The sequence below is a fragment of the Procambarus clarkii genome, chromosome 21, assembly GCF_040958095.1.
Source record: "Procambarus clarkii isolate CNS0578487 chromosome 21, FALCON_Pclarkii_2.0, whole genome shotgun sequence".
In the NCBI taxonomy this organism is placed as follows: Eukaryota; Metazoa; Arthropoda; class Malacostraca; order Decapoda; family Cambaridae; genus Procambarus; species Procambarus clarkii.
Genome location: NC_091170.1, coordinates 15390303 through 15407921, shown reverse-complemented (window position 1 = coordinate 15407921; position 17619 = coordinate 15390303). Strand labels below are relative to the sequence as shown.

Genomic DNA, 17619 nt, shown 5'->3' with positions numbered 1-17619 from the left:
AACAGGCCGGGAGACCGACAGGCCGACAGACCAACAGGCAGGGAGACTAACAGGGAGGGAGACAAACATGAAGGGAGACCAAGAGAGAGGGAGACCAACAGACAAGGAGACGAACAGGCAAGGAGACCAACAGACAGGGAGACCAACAGGGAAGTAGACCAACAGTTAAGGAGACGAGACCAACAGGCATTGAGACCAACAGGCAGGAGACCAACAGGCAGGATGAACAACAGGCAGGAGACCTACAGGCCTGATGACCAACAGGCAGGAGACCAACAGGCAGGAAGACCAACAGGCACGGAGACCAACAGTCAGTGAGAGCAACAGCTAGCGAGACCAACAGGTAGGGAGGCCAAACGGCAGGGAGACCAACAGGCAGGGAGACCAAAAGGCAGGGAGATCAACAGGCAGGGAGACCAACAGGCAGGAGACCAACAGGGAGGAAGACCAACAGGGAGGGAGACCATCAGGCAGGGAGACCAACAGGCAGGGAGGCCAACAGGGAGGGAGACAAACAGGGAGGAAGACAAACAGTGAGGGAGGGAGACCAACGGGTAGGGAGACCAAAAAGCAGGGAGACCAACAGGATAAAGGTCCAATAGAGACCAACAGGAGGAAGATGAAGGTCTAACTGAGAGCAACAGGAGTAAGATGAATGTCCAACAGAGACCAACAGGAGAAAGAGGAATGTCAAACAGAGAGGAAACAGGAGGGAAGGAAAGGGAAGGGAAGGTTCCAACAGAGACCAACAGGAGGGAAGGGAAGGTCCAATTGAGATCAACAGGAGGGAAGAGAAGGTCCAACAGAGAACAACAGGAGGGAAGGGAAGGTCCAACAGAGAACAATAGGAGGGAAGGGAAGGTCTAACAGAGAGCAACAGGAGGAGGGTCCAACAGAGGGAGGGTTGAGAGCAGGAGTGAGATGAGACAGGGAGCCCGTTAATACCTGGCGCTGGCTCCCACAGCTCGCTGGATCACCCTATAACCGTTAATCTTCATGTACACCAAAATTAAACTCGTAAAGCGCAGTGTGGCTCAGCTTCTGATCCTCTTATAGGCGGGAGGTTTGGGGGGGTGGGGGTGCGAGGGACGTTCCAGGGAGCGGCGAGGGGGACTCTCCAGTGAGTGGCGTGGGGGACGCTCCAGGGAGTGGCGCGGGGGACGCTCCAGGGAGTGGCGCGGGGGACGCTCCAGTGAGTGGCGTGGGGGACGCTCCAGGGAGTGGCGCGGGGGACGCTCCAGGGAGTGGCGCGGGGGACGGTCCAGGGAGTGGCATGGGGGGACGCTCCAGGGAGTGGCGTGGGGGATGCTCCAGGGAGTGGCGTGGGGGACGCTCCAGGGATTGGCACGGGGGACGCTCCAGGGAGTGGCACGGGGGACGCTCCAGGGAGTGGCGCGGGGGACGGTCCAGGGAGTGGCATGGGGGGACGCTCCAGGGAGTGGCGTGGGGGACTCTCCAGGGAGTGGCGTGGGGGACTCTCCAGGGAGTGGCGCGAGGGACGTTCCAGGGAGTGGCGCGGGGGACTCTCCAGGGAGTGGCGAGGGGGACTCTCCAGGGAGTGGCGAGGGGGACTCTCCAGGGAGTGGCGAGGGGGACTCTCCAGGGAGTGGCATGGGGGGACGCTCCAGGGAGTGGCGTGGGGGATGCTCCAGGGAGTGGCGTGGGGGACGCTCCAGGGAGTGGCACGGGGGACGCTCCAGGGAGTGGCACGGGGGACGCTCCAGGGAGTGGCGCGGGGGTTCGGTCCAGGGAGTGGCATGGGGGGACGCTCCAGGGAGTGGCGTGGGGGACTCTCCAGGGAGTGGCGTGGGGGACTCTCCAGGGAGTGGCGCGAGGGACGTTCCAGGGAGTGGCGCGAGGGACGTTCCAGGGAGTGGCGCGGGGGACGCTCCAGGGAGTGGCGAGGGGGTCTCTCCAGGGAGTGGCGAGGGGGACTCTCCAGGGAGTGGCGAGGGGGACTCTCCAGGGAGTGGCGAGGGGGACTCTCCAGGGAGTGGCGAGGGGGACTCTCCAGGGAGTGGCGCGAGGGACGTTCCAGGGAGTGGCGCGGGGGACTCTCCAGGGAGTGGCGAGGGGGACTCTCCAGGGAGTGGCGAGGGGGACTCTCCAGGGAGTGGCGAGGGGGACTCTCCAGGGAGTGGCGAGGGGGACTCTCCAGGGAGTGGCGAGGGGGACTCTCCAGGGAGTGGCGCGAGGGACGTTCCAGGGAGTGGCGCGGGGGACGCTCCAGGGAGTGGCGAGGGGGACTCTCCAGGGAGTGGCGAGGGGGACTCTCCAGGGAGTGGCGAGGGGGACTCTCCAGGGAGTGGCGAGGGGGACTCTCCAGGGAGTGGCGAGGGGGACTCTCCAGGGAGTGGCGCGGGGGACGCTCCAGGGAGTGGCACGGGGGACGCTCCAGGGAGTGGCGCGGGGGACGGTCCAGGGAGTGGCGCGGGGGACTCTCCAGGGAGTGGCGAGGGGGACTCTCCAGGGAGTGGCGAGGGGGACTCTCCAGGGAGTGGCGAGGGGGACTCTCCAGGGAGTGGCGAGGGGGACTCTCCAGGGAGTGGCGAGGGGGACTCTCCAGGGAGTGGCGCGAGGGACGTTCCAGGGAGTGGCGCGGGGGACGCTCCAGGGAGTGGCGAGGGGGACTCTCCAGGGAGTGGCGAGGGGGACTCTCCAGGGAGTGGCGAGGGGGACTCTCCAGGGAGTGGCGAGGGGGACTCTCCAGGGAGTGGCGCGGGGGACGCTCCAGGGAGTGGCACGGGGGACGCTCCAGGGAGTGGCGCGGGGGACGCTCCAGGGAGTGGCGCGGGGGACGCTCCAGGGTGTGGCGCGGGGGACGCTCCAGGGAGTGGCACGGGGGATGCTCCAGGGAGTGGCACGGGGGACGCTCCAGGGAGTGGCGCGGGGGACGCTCCAGGGAGTGGCGAGGGGGACTCTCCAGGGAGTGGCGAGGGGGACTCTCCAGGGAGTGGCGAGGGGGACTCTCCAGGGAGTGGCGAGGGGGACTCTCCAGGGAGTGGCGAGGGGGACTCTCCAGGGAGTGGCGAGGGGGACTCTCCAGGGAGTGGCGAGGGGGACTCTCCAGGGAGTGGCGAGGGGGACTCTCCAGTGAGTGGCGTGGGGGACGCTCCAGGGAGTGGCGCGGGGGACGCTCCAGGGAGTGGCGCGGGGGACGCTCCAGTGAGTGGCGTGGGGGACGCTCCAGGGAGTGGCGCGGGGGACGCTCCAGGGAGTGGCGCGGGGGACGGTCCAGGGAGTGGCATGGGGGGACGCTCCAGGGAGTGGCGTGGGGGATGCTCCAGGGAGTGGCGTGGGGGACGCTCCAGGGAGTGGCACGGGGGACGCTCCAGGGAGTGGCACGGGGGACGCTCCAGGGAGTGGCGCGGGGGACGGTCCAGGGAGTGGCGAGGGGGACTCTCCAGGGAGTGGCGAGGGGGACTCTCCAGGGAGTGGCGTGGGGGACTCTCCAGGGAGTGGCGCGAGGGACGTTCCAGGGAGTGGCGCGGGGGACTCTCCAGGGAGTGGCGAGGGGGACTCTCCAGGGAGTGGCGAGGGGGACTCTCCAGGGAGTGGCGAGGGGGACTCTCCAGGGAGTGGCATGGGGGGACGCTCCAGGGAGTGGCGTGGGGGATGCTCCAGGGAGTGGCGTGGGGGACGCTCCAGGGAGTGGCACGGGGGACGCTCCAGGGAGTGGCACGGGGGACGCTCCAGGGAGTGGCGCGGGGGTTCGGTCCAGGGAGTGGCATGGGGGGACGCTCCAGGGAGTGGCGTGGGGGACTCTCCAGGGAGTGGCGTGGGGGACTCTCCAGGGAGTGGCGCGAGGGACGTTCCAGGGAGTGGCGCGAGGGACGTTCCAGGGAGTGGCGCGGGGGACGCTCCAGGGAGTGGCGAGGGGGTCTCTCCAGGGAGTGGCGAGGGGGACTCTCCAGGGAGTGGCGAGGGGGACTCTCCAGGGAGTGGCGAGGGGGACTCTCCAGGGAGTGGCGAGGGGGACTCTCCAGGGAGTGGCGCGAGGGACGTTCCAGGGAGTGGCGCGGGGGACTCTCCAGGGAGTGGCGAGGGGGACTCTCCAGGGAGTGGCGAGGGGGACTCTCCAGGGAGTGGCGAGGGGGACTCTCCAGGGAGTGGCGAGGGGGACTCTCCAGGGAGTGGCGAGGGGGACTCTCCAGGGAGTGGCGCGAGGGACGTTCCAGGGAGTGGCGCGGGGGACGCTCCAGGGAGTGGCGAGGGGGACTCTCCAGGGAGTGGCGAGGGGGACTCTCCAGGGAGTGGCGAGGGGGACTCTCCAGGGAGTGGCGAGGGGGACTCTCCAGGGAGTGGCGAGGGGGACTCTCCAGGGAGTGGCGCGGGGGACGCTCCAGGGAGTGGCACGGGGGACGCTCCAGGGAGTGGCGCGGGGGACGGTCCAGGGAGTGGCGCGGGGGACTCTCCAGGGAGTGGCGAGGGGGACTCTCCAGGGAGTGGCGAGGGGGACTCTCCAGGGAGTGGCGAGGGGGACTCTCCAGGGAGTGGCGAGGGGGACTCTCCAGGGAGTGGCGAGGGGGACTCTCCAGGGAGTGGCGCGAGGGACGTTCCAGGGAGTGGCGCGGGGGACGCTCCAGGGAGTGGCGAGGGGGACTCTCCAGGGAGTGGCGAGGGGGACTCTCCAGGGAGTGGCGAGGGGGACTCTCCAGGGAGTGGCGAGGGGGACTCTCCAGGGAGTGGCGAGGGGGACTCTCCAGGGAGTGGCGCGGGGGACGCTCCAGGGAGTGGCACGGGGGACGCTCCAGGGAGTGGCGCGGGGGACGCTCCAGGGAGTGGCGCGGGGGACGCTCCAGGGAGTGGCACGGGGGACGCTCCAGGGAGTGGCGCGGGGGACGCTCCAGGGAGTGGCGAGGGGGACTCTCTAGGGAGTGGCGAGGGGGACTCTCCAGGGAGTGGCGAGGGGGACTCTCCAGGGAGTGGCGAGGGGGACTCTCCAGGGAGTGGCGAGGGGGACTCTCCAGGGAGTGGCGAGGGGGACTCTCCAGGGAGTGGCGAGGGGGACTCTCCAGGGAGTGGCGAGGGGGACTCTCCAGGGAGTGGCGAGGGGGACTCTCCAGGGAGTGGCGAGGGGGACTCTCCAGGGAGTGGCGAGGGGGACTCTCCAGGGAGTGGCGCGAGGGACGTTCCAGGGAGTGGCGCGGGGGACGCTCCAGGGAGTGGCGCGGGGGACGCTCCAGGGAGTGGCGCGGGGGACGCTCCAGGGAGTGGCACGGGGGATGCTCCAGGGAGTGGCACGGGGGACGCTCCAGGGAGTGGCGCGGGGGACGCTCCAGGGAGTGGCGAGGGGGACTCTCCAGGGAGTGGCGCGGGGGACGCTCCAGGGAGTGGCGAGGGGGACTCTCCAGGGAGTGGCGAGGGGGACTCTCCAGGGAGTGGCGAGGGGGACTCTCCAGGGAGTGGCGAGGGGGACTCTCCAGGGAGTGGCGAGGGGGACTCTCCAGGGAGTGGCGAGGGGGACTCTCCAGGGAGTGGCGAGGGGGACTCTCCAGGGAGTGGCGCGAGGGACGTTCCAGGGAGTGGCGCGGGGGACGCTCCAGGGAGTGGCGCGGGGGACGCTCCAGGGAGTGGCGCGGGGGACGCTCCAGGGAGTGGCACGGGGGATGATCCAGGGAGTGGCACGGGGGACGCTCCAGGGAGTGGCGCGGGGGACACTCCAGGGAGTGGCGCGGGGGACGCTCCAGGGTTTGGCGCGGGGGACGCTCCAGGGAGTGGCACGGGGGATGCTCCAGGGAGTGGCACGGGGGACGCTCCAGGGAGTGGCGCGGGGGACGCTCCAGGGAGTGGCGCGGGGGACGCTCCAGGGAGTGGCGCGGGGGACGCTCCAGGGAGTGGCGCGGGGGACGCTCCAGGGAGTGGCACGGGGGATGCTCCAGGGAGTGGCACGGGGGACGCTCCAGGGAGTGGCGCGGGGGACGCTCCAGGGAGTGGCGCGGGGGACGTTCCAGGGAGTGGCGCGGGGGATGCTCCAGGGAGTGGCGTGGGGGACGCTCCAGGGAGTGGCGCGGGGGACGCTCCAGGGAGTGGCGTGGGGGATGCTCCAGGGAGTGGCGTGGGGGACGCTCCAGGGAGTGGCGTGGGGGACGCTCCAGGGAGTGGCGCAGGGGACGCTCCAGGGAGTGGCGCGGGGGACGCTCCAGGGAGTGGCACGGGGGACGCTCCAGGGAGTGGCGTGGGGGATGCTCCAGGGAGTGGCGTGGGGGACGCTCCAGGGAGTGGCACGGGGGACGCTCCAGGGAGTGGCACGGGGGATGCTCCAGGGAGTAGCGTGGGGGATGCTCCATGGAGTAGCGTGGGGGACTCTCCAGAGAGTGGCGTGGGGGACGCTCCAGGGAGTGGCGTGGGGGATGCTCTAGGGAGTAGCGTGGGGGACTCTCCAGAGAGTGGTGCGGGGAAAGCTCCAGGTAGTGGTGTGGGGGACGCTCCAGGGAGTGGCGTGGGGGATGCTCCAGGGAGTGGCATGGGGGACGCTCCAGGGAGTGGCGTGGGGGATGCTCTAGGGAGTAGCGTGGGGGACTCTCCAGAGAGTGGTGCGGGGAAAGCTCCAGGTAGTGGTGTGGGGGACGCTCCAGGGAGTGGCTGTTATAACCCTTCAAGTCTAGGTATGGTTTTTTTGCTTGCAGTCATCAAAAAATAATAATTTCGGCCTTGCCTCAAAGTTTGTCTAGGGGTATGATTGAAAGTCACTGCTTAGCATGCAAAACAATATACTGTACTTAAGGGTAACAAGACATATCAAACAGATAAATGTTAAAAATTATAAGAAGCCAGAATTATCTTTCAGCATGCAATAATATCATAAAGTCACTTAATGAGCACAGACAATCTCTTAAACACATGAATGAATCAATAGAGTAACACAAAATTGTCCTACCAAGAGAATTAACTAAGTATTAAGTAAAATAAACAAAATTCACTGACTTATCACCAATACATGTCTCCTCCCAGCGAGCTAACCCACGCGACTGGCTAGCCTCCCGCCAGCAAGGCAGGCGTCCTACCAAAAGATCAACTTAGCACCCACATGAACTCTCGTGAAAACTCTACTAACAGAGTGTAGTACAAAAGAACAATACAATCAGTAATCTTAATTGTATATAATACTGTTACAGTAATCACAGGAATTAATTAAAATCAATAACAGGAAATATTCAAGGGGTGAAATATTGACGCGAACTTGACAACAGGCCGCACACTGGAAACATCCAAATATGGTCATCCCTCCATGGAGAAGCCACCAACTCCTTCCAACAAAAATAACTTGCACAAGCCTATCAAAAATAGTGCAACTCAGGCACACTACATCATGCTACAATATAAATCATACAATATGAACTGGAACACAACTGGATACCATACTAATAATAGTACTGAACACGGAAAGGATTAAATGCTATACATAGTTATCATGAATAATGGTAGAATCAATCATAGATTCGTAACATCCCTCCTGGTCCTTAAGAAAAAATGAAATTAACTGAAAGTTGATTTCATTTTTTGACTGCATGAAATATAACATGAAAATATAACATGAAGGTACTTCAACAAAAGATCAAAGTACAAAACAATAAAATTTCTCGCAGTAAAAAAACAAAACAAAATAAATGCATCTTATGAGTATAGAACAATTCATATTGTGGCACTGCAATAGGAAATCCTCTGGATAAGGCATCAGCAATAACATTTTGCCTCCCAGGAATATGACGAATTACAATATTGAATTCTTGCAGAATCAATGACCATCTAAGTATTCTCTGGTTCTTACATTTCATGGAGTTAATGAATGTGAGGGGATTATGATTTGTATATACTACAACTTGATTGCCTGACAAGTATGTCTCAAACTTCTTAACTGCTAAGATCAAACAAAGTTCTTCCTTCTCAACCACAAAATAATTAGTTTGTGCCCTGTCAAATTTACTAGAGAAATAATATACAGGGTGTTCTAAATCATCTGGTCCTACCTGGAAAAAACAGCACCTGCTCCTAGATTCGAAGCGTCTATGTGCATAATAAATGGTTTATCAGCATGTGGACTGGCTAGCACAGGTGACGTTGAGAGAATTCCTTTCAACTTCTAAAAGGAGTTCTGACACTCCTGCGTCCACTTGAATTTTACCTGCTTCCTAAGAAGATTGGTTATAGGTGCAGCAACAATGGAAAAGTTTTTACAATATCTCCTATAATACGCACACATCCCAATATATCTCTGCACAGACTTCTTACTTGTTAGTATTGGGTAATCGACGATTGCCTGGATCTTGTCTTGCAACGGGACTATCCTACCTTGTCCGACCTCATGTCCTAAGTACACTATTGTTCCTTTAGCCCAACTACAGTTCTTCACATTAACAGTCAATTTAGCATGTTGAAGCACGGCAAACAATTGCTTTAAACTGGACATATGGTCTTCCCAACTCTTACTGAAAATCACAATGTCATCTAAATATGCCCTACAACCTGGCACATCCTTCAACAAAGAATTAATCAACTTTTGAAAAGTTGCTGGGGCATTCCTTAGTCCAAACGGCATCACATTAAACTCGAATGCTCCATCAAGGGGTGATAAAAGCTGTCACTTCCCTTGCAAAATCTATAAGTGTTATCTGGTGATACCCCTTAGATAAGTCCAATTTAGATACAAAGTTAGCATGACCAATTTGGTCGATGCAGTCCTCTAGTAAGGGTAATAGATATACATCAACAACAGTTACCTGGTTTAACGTTCTATAATCCACTACTAAACGATATTTACCCTCTGGTTTTGGTACCACTATACACGGTGAACTCCAGGAGCTCTGACTGGGTCTAATGAACCCATGTCGAAGTAGATAATCAACCTCCTCCTGGATGATACGACGTTTCTTGGGGGTCACTCGATAAGGGTGTAGCCGAATTGGAGTTACATCTGTCAGGTTAATGTCATGAGTAATGAGAGATGTCTGAGTGGGGACCTCCCCCAAACAAGTTGGAGGACATCTTCAAAAGTCCAGGAACTCTGCTCTCTCCTCATCCTGCAAATGACACAACAATTCTTCCCCAGAACTGGAATTAGATAAAAGAGGATTACCATCTTCCCCTACAACAATTGACTCCTCAGGGTTTACCTCCTCAGTAACACAACAAGCCACAATACTGGGCCCTCAAGAAGCCTTCAACTGGTTCACATGTACACTCATGATTTGATGTTTCTGTTTGGGATTGCAAACTTTGTAGGTGACTTCACCAAGACGTTTTACCACTTGATAAGGTCCTGCAAATTTATGTGACATAGAAGTACTCATGCGAGGCTTCAAGACCATTACCAAATCTCCTGGTTCAAAAGCTCTGAGATTGGCCTTGAACCTTTTGTCATGCTTCTCCTTCATTACCTGTTGTTGCTCGCACAGATGTCATAAGGCCAACTCCTTCGTTCTAGACAGCTTGCTCTTTACATCCTTCAGGTAACGCTCACTCTGCCTAGCATTTACATTTCAAACATTTTCTCTTGCAACATTTTTAAAGGTCCTTTCACCTGATGTCCAAATACAAGATCAAATGGAGAGCAGCCGAGGGCAGTGTGTAATCTGTCCATAGCAGCAAATAGTACAAATGGTAAATTGTCATCCCAATGTCTGGGTGAATCTTCCCCAGTTGCTTTTAACATCTTTTTGAGGGTTTGGTGGAACCGCTCGATTTCCCCTTGACTCTGAGGATGGTAAGGACTGGAAAAGTTATGTTGTATACCAAATGAATTACAAAAGGTTTTAAATGTTGTGGAACTGCTTTATAAGTGTAGAAGCCCTAATGTTACGTAAAGCATATGCTTCAGGGAACCTGGTGGTCATACACAGAATAGTAAACATATACATATTTCCGGATTTGGTATGGGGTAAAGGTCCGACACACTCCAACACCAAATGTGTAAAAGGCTCCTCTGGCACTACAATAGGGTATAATGGTGCTCGTGGCACAGTCTGGTTAGGTTTACTAACAGTTTGACACACAACACAATTGTGACAATATCTGACCACATCCTTTTTGAGTTTTGGCCAATAGAAAAATTTACATATCTTATGATACATACTGAAAATCCCTTGGTGACCTCCCATCAGGTTATCATGGGCAGCTTGCAATACCTGCTCCCTATACTCCTTGGGTACAACGAGCTGGGTCCTAGACTCACAATCATCTGCTGAGGGAGTTCCAGGTGGTCTCCATCTTCTCATCAGACATCGATCATTGAAATAACAACCCATGCTCTCATCCAAAGTATCAATGGAGTCAGCTGCTTCTGTATAACATTCAGCTAGACTGGAATCAGTACCTTGCAACTCACTCAAGGTCTGGAACTCAACAGCTGGAGCGAGCGGGCAAGGAACTGGTACCTGGGCCACCTCTTCCAGACCATCTGGGTCAGAATAAATTAGGGCTTTGGCACCGGCTTCATTCTCGACATCCGCGTGAGCTAAGAATGTATCCTCAAGGTCCACCTCAACCTCCCTGTTTGAAGGGGTCCTGGCCTCGAGAACATCCACCTTGGTAGTAACAGAACTTATCACACTCTGCTTACCTATGGATCTGGTCACAACACAAGCTGGATAAATGACACCATCATCCAGATCTGGTTGAGCCAGTATTGCACTAGGGTTAGTAAACATGACAGGACAGTCTGTCCCCACTAACTTGACACTTGTCAAAATCATTACCTACAATAATATCAACCCCAGTGATGGGCAACTGCTTACTAACTGCTACAGTGCACCAACCCGGTGTAATAGATTATTTCAGGTTAACTTTAACTAATGGTACACGCTGGACATGACCTCTAAATCCTTGTAATAACACTACCTCCCCAGTGTCTTCTGTGCTAACATCAGTAAGAACACGGTGAGAAATTAGAGACTGGGAAGCACCAGTGTCCCTTAACTGCACTGGCTTCCAGGTTCCACTAGTACATAATAAGGTACCCGAATGTAGGTATGGTTCAAAATTAGTCATCCACTTGGGCACGACTGGAGCAACATGGGCATTAAAGGCTTGCAAACCCCTACTCATAATCAGACCAGTTGGTCTCAACTCAGGATGCAAGGCATAACAGGAATTTACCACGTGACCTCTTCTCCTGCAATGCGTGCAATATCTGCCAGTGGTCGAAACAACCGAACCAACTGCAGGTTTAAACACTACATTACTTAAGGGTGACAACCCTGTCTTTTGTTTCTCAATTTTAGGCTTTACAGAAGAAAGGTTTAGGGGAGAAGGTGAGGTAGCTGGTCGGGCCTGGAAATCATGAGATTTAGGAGCATGATAATTAGTCTTAACATTAAAATGATTAGCTGGTGCTCAAAAAGGCACCTTAGTAAGTAATTCATGCTCGTCAGCTAGCTTGGCTAGTTTCATAAGATCAGTGGTTTGTTTATTTTCCACCATAAACAAAGCTAATTTCTCTGGTAGACAAACTAAAACTTCCTCAGTTACTATGAGGTTTCTCAAAGTCTCAAACTCTGTAATGTTAAGTTCTTTAACCCATCTGTCAAAATGATTGAGTTTAACCCATACAAAATGAGAAATAATCTGGTCACGAGCTCTTTTTAAACCTCAGAATTTTTGTCTATGTGCCTCTGGGATCAGCTAGTATGCATTCAAGATGCTCTCTTGGACAAATTCAAAATCGAAAGAATTCTCAGCAGGAATAGAAGCCAAAATCATCCCGAGTTTTCCCCTTAAATTGTCTCTACATAATGGCAACCCACTAATCCACAGGCTAATTTATGCTGACTGCTAACTTCTTAAAATGTAAAAAAAATATTTCTGGGTCTTCCTCATTGAATGTAGGAAAATCTACTTGTTTACTATACTTGGAAGAACTATTAGTACTCTCTGGATTATTGCTAGTGTTACCTTGCCCTGCTGCAATTCTCTGTTCCTCCAACCTGTTATTATTTTCAGCCATACTCTGCTGAATTGTTAATTGTTTAGTTTGCTGCTCGGCTTGTTTAGTTTGATACTCTGCTAGTTGCAACTGAGCCTCCAACATCTATTGCTTAGTCTCCAACTCAAGTTGTTTTTGCTCGTTCTGCAACTCCAACCTCTGTTTTTCTGCTTCCAGTCTAGGCATTTCTAATTTAGTCTCCGTCTCCAACTTTAAGATTCCCACCTGGTCACTTGACTCTTCTTCTAACTCTCCTAAACACTCCTCGTCAAGTTGCTCCTCCTCCACCAAGTGTGTGACAATGACTCTTAACAACTGAGCCTTTATCATTTTACTGGAAACTATTAGGTTTAATTTATCAGCCAGAAATAACAAACCAGACTTCTTTAAGTCTTTAATTTTACCAAAATTTGGCAGCTCCACCAGCACATCAACCTGATCCTCCATGGTTGGCTCAATTATCAACACTTAGCACTTAAAACAACACTGAAAATTTTGCTTACTCCCTGGCACAAGCTGAACACTTACCTCAATCGTGAAGCATTGAGAAGTTTTCACAGCAGCTAAGACTGAACAGAGAATATGTACACAGACTTGATTAGTTGTCACTAGATAACCACAGAGTATCTAGGAAGGCAATTGCTATTAGTAATTTGCACTGTTAATTAGTACAATACATTACAGGGAATTAATAATCAATGATCCCAGTCAGTGGCCCTCATTTTGTTATAACCCTTTAAGTCCAGGTATAGTTCTTTTTCTTGCAGTAATCAACAAATAATAATTTCGGCCTTGCCTCAAAGTTTGTTTAGGGTATGATAGAAAGTCACTGCTTAACATGCAAAACAATATACTGTACTTAAGGGTAACAAGACATATCAAACAGATAAATGGTAAAAATTATAAGAAGCCAAAATTATCTCTCAGCATGCAATAATATCATAAAATCACTTAATGAGCACAGACAATCTCATAAACACATGAATGAATCAATGGAGTAGCACAAAATTGTCCTACCAATAGAATTAACTAAGTATTAAGTAAAATAAACAAAATTCACTGACTTATCACCAATACATGTCTCCTCCCAGCGAGCTAACCCACGCGACTGGCTAGCCTCCCGCCAGCAAGGCAGGCGTCCTACCAAAAGATCAACTTAGCACCCACATGAACTCTCGTGAAAACTCTACTAACAGAGTGTAGTACAAAAGAACAATACAATCAGTAATCTTAATTGTATATAATACTGTTACAGTAATCACAGGAATTAATTACAATCAATAACAGGAAATATTCAAGGGGTGAAATATTGACGCGAACTTGACAACAGGCCGCACACTGGAAACATCCAAATATGGTCATCCCTCCATGGAGAAGCCACCAACTCCTTCCAACAAAAATAACTTGCACAAGCCTATCAAAAATAGTGCAACTCAGGCACACTACATCATGCTACAATATAAATCATACAATATGAACTGGAACACAACTCGATACCATACTAATAATAGTACTGAACACGGAAAGGATTAAATGCTATATATACCTGGTTGATGGGGTTCTGGGAGTTCTTCTACTCCCCAAGCCCGGCCCGAGGCCAGGCTTGACTTGTGAGAGTTTGGTCCACCAGGCTGTTGCTTGGAGCGGCCCGCAGGCCCACATACCCACCACAGCCCGGTTGGTCCGGCACTCCTTAGAGGAATAAATCTAGATTCCTCTTGAAAATGTCCACGGTTGTTCCGGCAATATTTCTTATGCTTGCTGGGAGGACGTTGAACAACCGCGGACCTCTGATGTTTATACAGTGTTCTCTGATTGTGCCTATGGCACCTCTGCTCTTCACTTGTTCTATTCTACATTTTCTTCCATATCGTTCACTCCAGTACGTTGTTATTTTACTGTGTAGATTTGGTACTTGGCCCTCCAGTATCTTCCAGGTGTATATTAGTTGATATCTCTCTCGTCTTCTTTCTAGTGAGTACATTTGGAGGGCTTTGAGACGATCCCAATAATTTAGGTGCTTTATTGCGTCTATGCGTGCCGTATATGTTCTCTGTATTCCCTCTATTTCAGCAATCTCTCCTGCTCTGAAGAGGGAAGTGAGTACTGAGCAGTACTCAAGACGGGACAACACAAGTGACTTGAAGAGTACAACCATTGTGATGGGATCCCTGGATTTGAAAGTTCTCGTAATCCATCCTATCATTTTTCTGGCTGTCGCAATATTTGCTTGGTTATGCTCCTTAAACGTTAGGTCGTCAGACATTATTATTCCCAAATCCTTTACATGCTGTTTTCCTACTATGGGTACATTTGATTGTGTTTTGTACTCTGTATTATGTTTAAGGTCCTCATTTTTACCGTACCTGAGTACCTGGAATTTATCACTGTTAAACATCATGTTATTTTCTGATGCCCAGTCGAAAACTTTATTAATATCAGCTTGAAGTTTTTCAATGTCCTCAGCCGAGGTAATTTTCATACTGATTTTTGTGTCATCTGCAAAGGATGATACGAAGCTGTGACTTGTATTTTTGTCTATATCTGATATGAGAATAAGGAAAAGCAGCTGTGCAAGGACTGTACCCTGAGGTACAGAGCTTTTCACTGCACTTGGACTAGATTTTATATGGTTGACCGTTACTCGCTGAGTCCTGTTTGACAGAAAACTGAGTATCCAGCATCCTACTTTACCGGTTATTCCCATTGACTTCATTTTGTGTGCTATCACGCCATGGTCACATTTATCGAAAGCCTTTGCGAAGTCCGTGTATATCACATCAGTATTCTGTTTTTCTTCTAATGCCTCAGTGACTTTGTCGTAGTGCTCAAGTAGCTGTGAGAGGCACGATCTTCCCGCTCGAAATCCATGTTGGCCTGGGTTATGAAGGTCATTGGTCTCCATGAAATTGGTGACCTGACTCCTAATCACTCTCTCAAATACTTTTATGATGTGCGATGTTAGTGCAACTGGTCTATAATTTTTTGCCAATGCTTTGCTCCCTCCCTTGTGTAGAGGAGCTATGTCTGCTACTTTAAGTGCATCTGGTATCTCCCCCGTGTCCAAGCTCTTCCTCCACACTATACTGAGTGCCTGTGCTACCGGCACTTTGCATTTCTTTCTAAATATTGAATTCCATGAGTCTGGACCTGGGGCCGAGTGCATGGTCATGTTTTCAATTTCTTTTTCAAAATTTAGTGCGCTCGTGTTTATATCAGTTATATTTACAGGGGTTTGAATATCCCGCATAAAGAAATTGTCTTGATCTTCCACCTTCATGTTGTTTATTGGAGTGCTAAACATGTCCTCATACTGTTTTTTTAGGATTTCACTAATTTCTTTGTCATCCTCCGTGTATGAACCCTCACTTGTACGAATAGGTCCAATACTGGCAGTGGTTTTTGCTTTTGATTTCGCATATGAGAAGAAATATTTTGGATTTTTCTTTATTTCCTGAATTGCTTTCTGTTCTAACTGCCTTTCTTCAGTTTCATATGAGTGTTTCAATTTCCGCTCGATTTCTTCAATCTCCCTATTTAAATTATTCCTTCTTTGACGGGAAATTCGTGTCTGCATAAGCAGTTCCGTTATTTTTTCCTGCGTTTATAGTGTCGTCTGCGTTCTCTTTCTACGTTAGATCTCTTTCTGGCTTTCCTCAAAGGAACATGTTTCAGACAGACTTGATACGCTTCTGAAGTCAGTTTTTCTATTCCTTCTGTAGGACTTGTATTACTTAGAACAGTTTCCCATGGAATGTTTGTAAGTTCCCTGTTTATTATCTCCCAGTCTATCCTTTTATTATTAAAATTGAATTTACTGAATAGCCCCTCTCGCTTTATCAACGTTTTAGGTCTATTCTGAGTATTGATGGTCGTTTGCACTTCAATGAGTTTGTGATCTGAGTATGTGGTATCTGATATCGTAATGTCTCTGATAATGTCTTCATTGTTCGTAAAGACCAGATCTAGAATATTTTAATTTCTCGTTGGCTCCGATATCTGCTGATTGAGTGAAAATTTGTTACAGAATCTAAGTAGTTCTCTAATCTGTGGTTGGTTAGGTCCTGATAGATTTCCTGGTATAATATTATTGTTTGCTATTTTCCGCCTGAGACTAGGCAAGTTGAAGTCACCTAGGAAGATAATATCAAGTATCGGGTTCTCCAAATTATCAAGGCTATTCTCTATTTTGCTTATCTGTTCTGTGAATTCCTCAGCCGTTGCATCTGGCGGTTTGTATATTAGAATAATCACTAAAATTATTTTCTCTATTTTTAATCCCAGTACCTCTACCACCTCATTTGTAACGTTTAGGAGCTCCAAGCATACAAGGTCTTCCCTAATATACAGACCCACTCCTCCATGTGACCTAATTTTCCTATCACACCTGTATAGGTTATATCCTGGAATCCAGATCTCACTGTCCAACAATTCCCCTGCATGGGTTTCTGTGAAAGCTCCAAATACTGCATTTGACTCCGTGAGGAGGCCATTTATGAACTGTACTTTGTTGTTTGTTCTTGTTTTCAGTCCTTGTATGTTGGCAAAGATGAATGAGGTTACTCTATTAGTGATAGTTTGAATGGGAGACTTTTTCGGCAAGCCCATTATTCGTGGACATAATGAGTTTGTTCTGACCAGTACTGATTGTTGTAGGGCAGTTGTCTGTCGTAGTTGTAGTTCCCTTTCGGTGGGTAATTGTATCTGTAATTCTGGAATGCAAGTGGATCTGGCATCCAGTTCCATACACTCTCCATGCTGCTTCTTTTGCATTCTCTGCCGGTCTGGTATAAAAAATTGATAGAGTTTCCTCCAAATTCATTATCCTGCTTGCCACTCTTTATGTAGCGTTCCGTGCCTTTCACGTGAAAGTGTGGGCAGCTGAGGTCATAGCATTTTCTGTCCTCCAGTGAGGTTTGGCACATGTCAGGATGGAAAAACCTACATATTGATCCAAATCGACACTCACCTTTCCTAAGCATATTTAAACATTTTTTGGGATGTTGGTAACTACATTCTAATCCTTTCTTATTACCAGCATATCTATGTCTGCATATGCCCTTTGCATAAAATTTGCATAAGTCTGTCCTTCTGTTCTGAATTGCTCTATCGGGAACCGTCGTAGTGTCTGTACCTATCGAGCTGTCAGTGCTGTCTCGTACACTTTCTAGTTTACTGTCATCTACATCCTGGCCTACTGAGTCAGAGTTTACAACTTCCTGAGTTTCAGCATCAGTTTCATCCCTGACTATAGCCTCCGCCCCTTGTATATTAGAATTGTTGTTCCTTTCCCACTCCTTCTGGATGGCTGGTAGGCTTCCAATGAATGATGTTTTCCGATCATGCGTCATGTTATCTAGAAGGTTTTTTAGGATATTCCAAGCTGGCAGGTCATTTTTACACACCCAGAGCAAGTGACCAGCTCTCAGTGCCATAGTGTTACTCACTCCTGTACAAGCCGAATGGAATCTAGTCTTACAGATATAACATTCAATTCCCGTTACCTTCGTCTTTAAGGAGTTGTTACAGTGGCCACAAATTTGTTTATTTACTGCCATATTGCCTTTTGTTGCCTTGTTTTGTTGTATATATCTATATATTTATAATATTATATGTATATTGTATATTTGTAACAATATATATGTATATATATTTATATGTTTAATATTTATAATATTATATGTATACCGTATATTTGT

The 17619-nt window shown here is 51.0% G+C and overlaps 1 protein-coding gene across 1 annotated transcript; it reads right to left on the bottom strand.

Annotated features, from left to right (window-relative positions):
- Positions 1-1009: 1009 nt before the first annotated feature.
- Positions 1010-12025, bottom strand: LOC123760788 (mucin-2-like). The gene is made up of 6 exons (XM_069328506.1): positions 11847-12025; positions 11344-11518; positions 10125-10523; positions 9477-9694; positions 3346-6585; positions 1010-3257 (listed from the first exon to the last, which is right to left on the bottom strand). The coding sequence occupies exons 1-6, from the start codon at positions 12023-12025 to the stop codon at positions 1010-1012; spliced, it is 6459 nt and encodes a 2152-aa protein (XP_069184607.1).
- Positions 12026-17619: the final 5594 nt, after the last annotated feature.